Source organism: Poromitra crassiceps, assembly GCF_964638095.1.
Source record: "Poromitra crassiceps genome assembly, contig: HAP1_SCAFFOLD_1311, whole genome shotgun sequence".
NCBI classification, from domain to species: domain Eukaryota; kingdom Metazoa; phylum Chordata; class Actinopteri; order Beryciformes; family Melamphaidae; genus Poromitra; species Poromitra crassiceps.
This window is the reverse complement of record NW_028151099.1, coordinates 20,722-32,781: the sequence shown is the minus strand read 5'-3', so window position 1 is coordinate 32,781 and position 12,060 is coordinate 20,722. Positions and strand designations below refer to the sequence as shown.

Below are 12,060 nucleotides of genomic sequence, written 5' to 3'. Positions count from 1 at the left end.
GGGTCTAAAACCGCCCCTGGCACACGGCATGGCTAGAGAATATGTCATTACAGAGGCAGGACATTCTTCAAAAAAGCACCTAATTTACACATGACTTTTTGTCTGTCTGATTGTAGTAGTAAGATCAGTTTAAACATAGATGGACGACTTAAATAATATCTGGGTAAATATAACTCTCTGAAATTCAAAATAATTGCATTCTTGCATTCAAACAAAATATGATACTCGTCTCCCACACAGTTGTCACTACAGAGGTTACAGATCCTCATACTTCTATGCAGTCCTTTATATCTACCAACAACCTTGGGGATTCTGGTGTTATTAACCCTGAAGTTACAGATTGCATGTCTATGACTTTGGTTTACATACAGCAGATAATCACTTTCTTGTTGGCTTCCAAATCCACGCCAGTGGTTTTGGTCGCTTGGTCTGAACACATGCCAAGCATACAAACAGCCTTAAGAGTTTCTCCTTTCTTCTAAGCACTCACCTTTGTTCTCTGAGGGAAGCGTGTGCTCGTGGGGCTTCAGGTCTCTACCATGCTCTGCCTGGGCCTGAGTTGAAGCCTGGGGTTGAGCCAGTGCCTCTGGTCCTAAGGAGTTGGAAAAATTAACAAATGCCAAGCAGAGGTCCAAGGTAAGTAAATGCTTCTTAATATACCTCCAATTTCAAAGAAGACGCATAAAGAAGAAAAACAGCAACTATAGCCGCAAGAAACAATAGCGTGATGCATCACTCTGAAGGAAGATCGCCAGGCAAATGTTTACATGAGCACTCAATATAACGACTGCTACCCTTATACCCTACTGGTCCTTTTCAATATTCATATTGACTATTGTGTGAAATATATTCCTTTTGGGGACAAGTTTTGTCCGCTCGCTCTTTGTCTGGACGAGAGACCATGGAATTGTCCCAAAAAAAAGAAGAAAAAGAGGACGGTTGGTGAAAATGATAATCTTACTACTATAACAGGAGAGTTTAACCCTAACCCTAGTTTATTACTCTCTCTCATACTCCCCCTGCCCTCCCCCCCCCCCCCCCACTGTTCTAAAGCATGGCATACATTCTATTCTAAAGCATGGCACCCATTCTCTTTCTCCCTTCTCCCTCCCTGTTCTCTCCTCTCCCACATTTCCCATCCCCCCCACCTCCTCCCTTTCCATGCTCTCTCCCCCCCCACATCCCCCCCGCTCTCCCCCTCCCTTCTCCTGCTCTCTCCTCTTTCTCCTTTCCCCTGCTCCCCCCCCCTCTCCTCCCCAACATTCCCCATTCCCTGCCACTTCCTGCTCTCTCCTCACATTCACCGTTCTCCCATTCTCTTTCTTTCCCCCTTCCCCTGCTCCTTCCCCACCTATCCTTATGTTCTCTCCTCCCCCACATTTCCCATTCTCTCCCCACCACTTCCCTCTCCCTCCTCCCCCACACCCCCCCCCTCTCCCTCCCCCCTCCTGCTCTCTCCTCTTTCCCCCTTCCCCACCTCCTATACTCCCCAGCATTTCCCATTCCCTCCCCACCTCATCACTTTCCTGCTCTCTCCTCTCTCACATTTCCCCTGCTCTCCCTCCCTTCTCCTGCTCTCTCCTCCGCTCTCTCCTATATTTCCTATATTTCTTTATCAATTGTTCAATTACTGTAATTTGCTACTGTTGTGTCAGCTAGAATTAGCTAGACATATTTTCTGTGAAGCCCTCTGGGACATGCTTGTGAATTAGGGCTATACAAATAAACTTGACTTTACTATTATAATCTTACTACTATAACAGGAGAGTTGTCTGGTTGTCCGGCCGGAGTTGGCGCACCGTTGCTCCGATCGCCTCCAAAATTAGCAGAAAATGGGACGACCACAAAACAATGATGCTTAGGGTACCCAAATGGCCAGCAGGGGTGCTGGAACACCACTAGAGCAAGGAGACTCTCATAAAGGACACTCATAAAACAACAAATTCACTTTTCTGGAGGGAGTTTTCTTGGAATGTATAACTCCATTACTTTATAACACCAGCCCAGCAAGCGAAATCTGACAATAAGATTACTCCAAAGTGCTGGAGGAACTGTGGGGACCACATTGCGAATCTCTCCCATATCCTCTGGTTTTGCCCAGTAATAAAACCATTCTGGGAAACAATACATCAGGAAACTCAGCTGATTCTGAAAGTAAATTTCCCATTGGATGGATGTCAAGTACTATATTCTCGGTATGAATCGATTTCAAATGGTAGAAGAAGAAGACAGATAAGAGGGATACAGTAACTAGCAAGAATTCTTAGAACTACAGCACTGAAAACAATCACACGTAACTGGCGTCAGACACATAGAACACAAATACAGACATGGAGAGGCCTGATTAACCAAGTGCACATTATGGAAAGGATAACCTACGCAATTAGAAATCAAAGGTACATAGCCGACAGTAGATGGAGTAAATGGATGGAATACAGCGATCATGTAAACTAAATATATCCTGTGTCTTGTATGAATATCTGGGCAGGTGTCAAAGGTCTGGCAACATGTTTCTATGGTGTAAAATAAGTATAATGAATCAGTCCTTCCAGGATTTTGCTTTTTTGCTGTTTCTGTCTTTGTAGTGTTAGGGACCTGTAGTGTTAGGGGGCTGTAGTACCCCATGGATGTTGTGGAAGCTGGGTGTATTGGCGGTGTATGTAGTGATAGAGGGACTGAGACCACCTGGAGGGACTGATAAATGACTCGCTATCAGCTCTTATTTACAATGTACGGTTACGGTTTCATTATTGTATTATTATTTTTATTTTTTTTGTCTGTTTTTGTATTTATTATTCTTTTGGATGTCAGGTTTACATGACAGTGTTTGTTATGTGCTTGTGTATTTCTCTGGGTGGCCAGCCTGACCTGACCAAAGATCAGGCTTGGTTGAAATTTACTATATAAAAGGTATAAAAATAAATAAAATAAAAAGATCAAGGAGACTCATATGACATCCCCATCCAGGTTCCGCAAATCAGAATCTGATTTATCTTAAAACACCCGAAAACACCCGCGTTGTTAACTCATTCTCTGCCAAAGACGTACTCGGACGTACTTTTTACAATGGCGTTCTGTGCCAAAGACGTACTCGGACGTACTTTCATGTTTTGCTTGTTTACATTAGATCAGACCCTTTCCCAGCCTGTGACATTGTTTCAAGTCAAACTGATAAAAGGAACCCGCTAAATCACGTTTAGTATTTATAGTATAGTCACCCATTTAGCTCATTGAGTGCCAATGACAGCCTGAGAAAGCCCCGTGATCAAAGAGAAAGCGCTCATGCTGCAGCCCAGAGCCATGTAGATTGTTCTGGCTGCAACTGACGGTGCCTGCGAACACAGTCAATCCGCGCACACAACTGAGCCCTTCTGCCTCTGTCTGTCTGTCAGCATAGTTTCTCCACACGATTAGCCGCTAGAAAAGCAGCAGCCGACACTGAAAAGCCAAACCTTTCCCTGCAGTCCGCGTGTGGCTTTTCCATGTTGCACTGCCTGGGAGGCGGCGCACAAAAAGCACTCCGAAAATAGACGCTGGGTGCGTGAGGCTGTGTGTTACTAGTGTGGGGAGGAGTTTTCAGCTGAGGGGGGGAGAGGGGGTGGGGCACGCAGGGCAGGACACAACTACACCACGTCACTACATCAGAAAATATTAGCTAGAGTCAGTGAATGTGCTTGAAATGCTTCATTTCACAAAAGGCTGAATAACTCAGCTTATAATTTGAAATGCCTGAAAACGCTGAAAACAACCTATCTTCTCCGGCTCATAACTAAAGAACGGAAAATGGTATCAATAAACTTTTTTTTGCTGATGATACAATAGAGTCTCCTTGTTCTTTTTGCGTGTTCGGTGTTTACATAGTAATATCACACAATATTCTGTGGGCCTCGAGAAATCACTGAAAACGCTCTGAAACTCTGGCACTGGGAGCGTCGTTCTCCAAAAGTGGCTGGCACTCAATGAGTTAAGGCTGAGCAAGGAGATGGATTTTATTTCACCAGAGGCTGAAGGCAGCAAGACAAAAGACTGCTGAAAATAACAGGAGATACACACAAGATGATAAGCTTCATATGTGAGTGATTCTCTCTGACCAATCAGTAATCTGCAGTGCTTCACGTCACCTTCTGTTACCTGCTCAACCAGGCCTGGAGCCACGACAGAGGTGGTACTAAAAAAACTATAGACTCAGCCCGCTATTTGGCCTGTGGAAAACCAAAAGAGGTGAGTAGAGCTGGGCAGAGCCGAGCTGCCGATACCGGCGGTCGAAATGCGCCATAAGCCAATTATTCTTGCTGGATGATGCAGAAGGGGAGGGGGGCAATGATTACCTTTGACCTTTGTCTTCCTTTTGCGTTTCCTGGACGGCCTGAGCCAGGCACTGTCTCCCTTTATTTTCTTTTTCAACTTCTTCTTCACACTGGATTCTGAGCTCTAAGGTAGAGAATGATATTTAAATTATACAAGTGATTTCAATAAGGTAGAGAATTACATTTACAGTGATTTGAATAATGGACAGCAACCTATTTGTTAAGAGGAGAGACCACCTTTGTTTACACTGTTAGCTGCAATCCCAGTTCAGTCTCAATTCAAGACAAGTCCGTGTGAGATTGGATTATTTTGATCTAACACATGCTTGATTAATGTCATTAGGCTTGGATGGTTCTGTCAAAGCATAATACCACAGCACCACATTTAGAGTTAATTCCCCAACGAACATCTATTTGTGTGTGTGTGGGGGAATAATAATAATCATAATCATAAATGAATGAATACAAATAAAATAAATTTGACAAATAGTTCAAGTTCATCATTACACAATTCCAATATGTAAAAAGTCAAACAAGGCCTTAAATTACTCACCATCATGAGATTTTCTGTTAATCATCATGCAATTATAGGTTCAACTTTTCTGTTGAACTGGTGGATATCTTATTTTGGAATGGAAACTATTCCAACTATTTTGATGATTGCCAGGGGGTGAATGGATCTTACCAAGTCTGACTCGGTGCCCTCCTCTTCCCCCTCTTCATCTCCTGACTCTTCAGACTCCTGCTCATCTCCCAGCTCCACCAAAGAACACAACAAGCTTCAATCACCAACATGTAACAAGCCCAGCTCCACCACCCCCCGGTCCACTGACATGCAATGGAAAAATAGGTACACATAATTTCCAACATTTGAAAATGTAATTAAATAAAAATTAAGTTAATAATGTCCATTTCCATCAGTTGGGTTGAAGAAAATAAATGGGCTTCCTGAATGTAGACATGTCTTAAATAAAAAGAGGGTGCAATCACCCATTGTCAAAAAACTTTCCACCTCAAGCGAGTTGTTATGATGTTATGCAGACTACAGTAAAATATATATATATTAGGGGTGTCAAAAATAATCGATTATAAGATGCATCGCGATGCAGACGTGCACGATTCTGCATCGATTCACAAATGTCAAAAATCGATTATTCAACTTTTTTTTTTTTTTTATATACCGTAATCGAATATAATATAATGTAAGTACATGCAGTTGTTTATTTGGATCATAATACAATGCAATTCCAAATGCACTTTTACGGTATTTTAAAAGTATCCACATAGTGAGAAAAAAGAAAGTGAGAAACAATAAATCATGTATTGGGGAAAAAAGTGATGCATCTATTGAAGATGCATCGAGATGCATCGATAATCGTAATCAAATCGAAGCTCTCTGAATCGTAATCGAATCGAATCGTGAGGCCAGTGAAGATTCACAGCCCTAATATATATACCGGTACCTTTTTATCTTATTTTTATGGCATTTCTAACACAACTGGTGTTAGTAATGTAGTTCAAATGTCTCAAGTATTGCATTATGTTAGTGACGGGAGTGTGAAACTGAGTGCAATTCCTCAAATTGGAGGATGTAACCAATGACAAGCAGGCAGAGACCGCTGGCATTCTCATTTGTTTTGCTATGATGGTATCATAGTAGCTTCTGGCTTAAAATGGTATTCAGGAGTGAAGCTGCTGGATAAAATTCATAATCACAGTCTGCACTGCAGTGACACTTCTCATTCTGTTTTGACTGTGCACCGTGTATGAGAGAAGACTGCAATTATTGAAAGATTATTGACCATACAGGTGAGGATCAGTTCAATAGAAGGTTTGCGTGCACATCCAACCTTTAGTTAGGCCAGGTGCTGGGTACAGAGGCACAATATATAAAAAATAAAAAATACCTGCACACTGGAGCAGCTCCAATATATTTAATTTAAACAGCTACAGCAGCAAGCGTTCGACCCTCACAGGGGTCTTCATCAGGCAATTTTCTTTTTTTTTTTTTTTGCTCCAGTGTGCAGGTATTTTTCTATTTTTTCCATACAGGTGAGGATCACATGACTTTGATGCCGACCACATAATTGGCTAGGGGTGGGACAAAAAATATATATATATCCATCGTGATCCTCTTGCGATACATTATCGATACACTAGCACCATATCGTGATACCACATTGTGACACCCTATCGTGATGATAAGATTTTAGTGAGACATTTTGTATCCTTTCTTTAAACATTTTAACGTCACACGTGGAGTCATGGCCAGTTGCAGTCAGTGTGTGTTAAAGAGGCACTATGCAGTATGTAGACTATGCATTTTGTTGTACATCAGTTTCACAGATATCGCGATGCATCATATCTGAACTTTCTTGCAATGTATCAATTACCACAGAATCGCTGTATCATGATATCATAGCCAAGTATCGTGATACTATCGTATCATGAGTAAAGGTCCTTACACAATGGGGATGTTTTGGTGTGTGTGCGTGTGTGATTAATTCGCAGGTCAAAAGTATTTTTCGAATCTATATGGAGTCAATGCATCGGTGAAGTTTCGCTGAGCGATATTGTGGCTTTTATTTTTTCAGACGAAGGTCGATTTTTCAGAAATTCGCTTCAGACATCTGTTGCTGTGAATAGTGAGGTTGGTCAAAATTCACCTTGGAAGTTGGTGCCGTTTATTGGCGTTGTTCTTGGTGTGTGACGGCCTTTACTCTGTGTAGAATTGGCAGGACAAAATGGAAAGAAAATGTTGTTTGTTCCAACCTGAGAGAAGGACTGAGATGTTCTAGTTGTTTCCTGGGAAGCACCGACACGTTCCTCTGTAAGCTGCTGCTGCTGCCTCTCCTCTTCCTCTGACTCCTCCAGCTCCTCCGATTCGTCCTCCTCAGACGCATTCTCCACTCTCTCACCGTTGATATTTGTGACCGGTTTGGCCTATGAGATGAGAAGAGAGTGGAGGTGATTATAACAATCCATGAACATATTGTACATGACATGACACCACTTTATGAATTACATTTGGGATAATTAGGCAAACTACAATGAGTGTAATGATATGCTTAGATATCCAACAACATTACAAGTAGGGATGGGAATTTCATGTATTTCCCTCAACCGTTAGTTGCCAGACATTGCCGACAATTAACCGGTTAATTAACGCCGCCATATGACAGACACGTCTTATCCTTCTTTGTTGGTTCCTTGCACTGCTAGAACCGCCCAACTCTTCCTTTGAATGGGTTAGGTTTAGGCATGAGGAGTGACGATTGGTTAGTTTAGGTTAGTAAGCCAATCAAAGGCAGAATAGGGAGGGTCATGCTGTCGGGAGTTTTCTGAAATGGGAGGGGAGGGGATTGACTGGATGGACTGGAGGTATAACGCAGTGAAAGCTCTGGAGAGATTGAAGTCGGGCAAAACGGTTAATTGCAGTTAATTAATTTTAACCGGTTACGTTCTTAACGGCAGTTAACTGACTTTCGGTTAACTGTTTACATCTCTAATCACAAGCAATTAAGTCTCACCAATGACCAATAACCCTAAGCCATAACGCCTGAAGAATTTACAACAGTGTTTGAATGCTGGATAAAAGGTGAGAGACTGAATGATAGTCTAAAGTCCATAGCATGTCTTGGACTCTCCCTGTACCCTTATGTGCCAGTATCTGTTACTTTGTTAGTTGTCTCTGAATCTGCACCAATGCCACCAAGAGGCATTCCCGTAATGTGTATTGTACTTGGTACGGTTAGAGTTAGGGTTAACCCTAACGTACATGTATTGTACTTGGTACGGTTAGGGTTAGGGTTAACCCTAACGTACATGTATTGTACTTGGTACGGTTAGAGTTAGGGTTAACCCTAACGTACATGTATTGTACTTGGTACGGTTAGGGTTAGGGTTAACCCTAACATACATGTATTGTACTTGGTACGGTTAGAGTTAGGGTTAACCCTAACGTACATGTATTGTACTTGGTACGGTTAGGGTTAGGGTTAACCCTAACGTACATGTATTGTACTTGGTACGGTTACGGTTAGGGTTAACCCTAACGTACATGTATTGTACTTGGTACGGTTAGGGTTAACCCTAACATACATGTATTGTACTTGGTACGGTTAGAGTTAGGGTTAACCCTAACGTACATGTATTGTACTTGGTACGGTTAGAGTTAGGGTTAACCCTAACGTACATGTATTGTACTTGGTACGGTTAGGGTTAGGGTTAACCCTAACATACATGTATTGTACTTGGTACGGTTAGAGTTAGGGTTAACCCTAACGTACATGTATTGTACTTGGTACGGTTAGAGTTAGGGTTAACCCTAACGTACATGTATTGTACTTGGTACGGTTAGGGTTAGGGTTAACCCTAACATACATGTATTGTACTTGGTACGGTTAGAGTTAGGGTTAACCCTAACGTACATGTATTGTACTTGGTACGGTTAGGGTTAACCCTAACATACATGTATTGTACTTGGTACGGTTAGGGTTAGGGTTAACCCTAACGTACATGTATTGTACTTGGTACGGTTAGGGTTAGGGTTAACCCTAACGTACATGTATTGTACTTGGTACGGTTAGGGTTAGGGTTAACCCTAACGTACATGTATTGTACTTGGTACGGTTAGGGTTAGGGTTAACCCTAACGTACATGTATTGTACTTGGTACGGTTAGGGTTAGGGTTAACCCTAACGTACATGTATTGTACTTGGTACGGTTAGGGTTAGGGTTAACCCTAACGTACATGTATTGTACTTGGTACGGTTAGGGTTAGGGTTAACCCTAACATACATGTATTGTACTTGGTACGGTTAGGGTTAGGGTTAACCCTAACGTACATGTATTGTACTTGGTACGGTTAGGGTTAACCCTAACATACATGTATTGTACTTGGTACGGTTAGAGTTAGGGTTAACCCTAACGTACATGTATTGTACTTGGTACGGTTAGAGTTAGGGTTAACCCTAACGTACATGTATTGTACTTGGTACGGTTAGGGTTAGGGTTAACCCTAACATACATGTATTGTACTTGGTACGGTTAGAGTTAGGGTTAACCCTAACGTACATGTATTGTACTTGGTACGGTTAGAGTTAGGGTTAACCCTAACGTACATGTATTGTACTTGGTACGGTTAGGGTTAGGGTTAACCCTAACATACATGTATTGTACTTGGTACGGTTAGAGTTAGGGTTAACCCTAACGTACATGTATTGTACTTGGTACGGTTACGGTTAGGGTTAACCCTAACGTACATGTATTGTACTTGGTACGGTTAGAGTTAGGGTTAACCCTAACGTACATGTATTGTACTTGGTACGGTTAGAGTTAGGGTTAACCCTAACGTACATGTATTGTACTTGGTACGGTTACGGTTAGGGTTAACCCTAACATACATGTATTGTACTTGGTACGGTTAGAGTTAGGGTTAACCCTAACATACATGTATTGTACTTGGTACGGTTAGAGTTAGGGTTAACCCTAACGTACATGTATTGTACTTGGTACGGTTACGGTTAGGGTTAACCCTAACGTACATGTATTGTACTTGGTACGGTTAGAGTTAGGGTTAACCCTAACGTACATGTATTGTACTTGGTACGGTTAGAGTTAGGGTTAACCCTAACGTACATGTATTGTACTTGGTACGGTTAGAGTTAGGGTTAACCCTAACGTACATGTATTGTACTTGGTACGGTTAGAGTTAGGGTTAACCCTAACGTACATGTATTGTACTTGGTACGGTTACGGTTAGGGTTAACCCTAACGTACATGTATTGTACTTGGCAAATAAAGTGAGTTTGATTTGTTCCTTGTTCCAATATGAGGTGTTGGACATTATCTCATGTGTGTTGTTTGTTTGTTTGCTTAAATGGGAGGAGCAAAGACCTGTGGGCTCTTGGTCGAGTCTTGTAGTTCCTTAAACATTTCCAGCATGGTCCGCTGCTTAAGAACTTTGGGTTTCTTCCTGGGAACCAGGCTGTAGATTCCCATCTTCCTCTTCTTTTTACGGGATGACAACAACCCTGTGTAAGAGGCTAAAGCACAAGACGGGTACAACAGAGACAAGAGGACGGTGAGCTGAGAACATGTTCCAATCTACTGAGTAGTTCCTAAAAGCCAAGAACAAAGTCACCTTTCCCTCGGGCATCTGTCAGGTAACCTTTACTACTGCAGGTCAGTTTGCGTTTGTATATTTTGTCACTGGATTCAATGCTGTCTAACCTATCTGGAGCTTGGCTGGAGCTGGAGCTGGAGCTGGAGCTGGAGCTGGAGCTGGAGGTGCTGGTGGGGCTGTTGGAGCTGCTTGTGCTGAAGCTGGCATATTGGAAGGGCTCTGAGGTAGCTGGTTCTGTGGAGCGGGCTGCTCTGGGGCTTTGTGCGCCTCAGGTGCAACATGACTCTCCGTTCTCTCCATTTTTGCTTCTCTTAGTTCCTTGTTAAGAAGCTGTAGATGACAAGAACCAAAAGCCTTATGATCATTATGTTACTATGTGATAGAGCTGCAGCAATTAATCGATTAGTTGTCAACAATTACAATTAATCACCAACTATTTTGATAAACGGTTAATTGGTTTCAGACAAAAAAAAAAGTCAAATTCTCTGATTCCAGCTTCTTAAATGTGAATATTTTCTCCTTTCTGTACTCCTCTATGACAGGAAACTGAATATATTTGGGTTGTGGGCAAAACAAAATATTTGAGGACATCATATTAGGCTTTGGGAAAACGCTGATGATCGACATTGTTCACCATTTTCTGACATTTTAGAGACCAATAGAGACCAAATAATCGTCATTTAATCGACAACGAAAATAATCATTAGTTGTCGTCCTACTACGTCGTGAGCTCCTTAGAATCTCTCTCCGTCGATTAGATTTACTTCCAAGTCTAGGTGTTTGGGGCTTTTGGTTACCTTGTGTTATGGGGCTTTTGGTTACCTTTTGCGCCAGGCTGACAGCAGGCCTGGACATGGTCTTGCGTGCTCTGTGTATTGTGATGGGTGGCGAAGGGACAGGAAAGGGAGCTGTGCCGTTTTTAGTGTCCAATGTCCCCTGTCCCAACGTGGTCCCTGCACTGGGCTCAGTCCTTAACGCACCCAAACTCTGTGACGGGACGGATGTGTCTGCATGTCCCGCCGCCATGGAGCCCGAAGGCAACCAGTTAGTCCTGTGTGGGGCCACGCCCGATCCGGACCACGCTGCACCAGCTTCCTGCTGCTGCTTACTGAGGAGCAAGCCGTTGCTTCCGGTGACAGAAGCATGCGGTGGTTCCGTCTCCGACATGCCGTTCATCTCATTGAGCAACAAGAAGGTGTCACTGCCCGCCTGCTGAGAGCTGTGCGCGTGCGCGGGGCTCTTGTGTCGTGTGTCATCAAATTCGGTGCCGTTTAGCATTGCCTCTGCTCCAGGGGAAGGCGCCAGTCTGGCAGCTGCCTCTTTGTCTGTGCCTATAAAACATAAGCAAACGTCAAATGTAAACATGCCATTATTGTAATTATTGTGCTTGCAGATAGGCAAGCACAATCTTAGAATCTCTCATACTTAATTTTATTTATTTATTTATTATTCTGTTTTCTTCTGGTCAAAAGTTTGCTTCACCATTTCTCCTACAGTTTTCACACTACACAGACATGGGAGACATCAAAACGTGCGGCTCATTGAGGAATCGTGTGCATTTGGATTGCTAAGGGTTTTGTTCGCCGGTTTTCGCGATATTGGCGTTAACGTACGATTTTTTTCCCC

At 42.7% G+C, this 12,060-nt stretch overlaps 1 protein-coding gene across 1 annotated transcript; it reads right to left on the bottom strand.

Annotated features, from left to right (window-relative positions):
• Positions 1 to 490: 490 nt before the first annotated feature.
• On the bottom strand, positions 491 to 11,712 carry LOC310771814 (histone-lysine N-methyltransferase EHMT1-like; the record flags this gene model as incomplete). The annotated part of the gene is made up of 7 exons (XM_083664329.1): positions 491 to 592; positions 4,329 to 4,431; positions 4,993 to 5,064; positions 7,080 to 7,250; positions 10,206 to 10,354; positions 10,542 to 10,764; positions 11,257 to 11,712. Coding segments are annotated over 7 exons (1,276 nt in total), but the record flags the coding sequence as incomplete, so codon positions are not given.
• Positions 11,713 to 12,060: the final 348 nt, after the last annotated feature.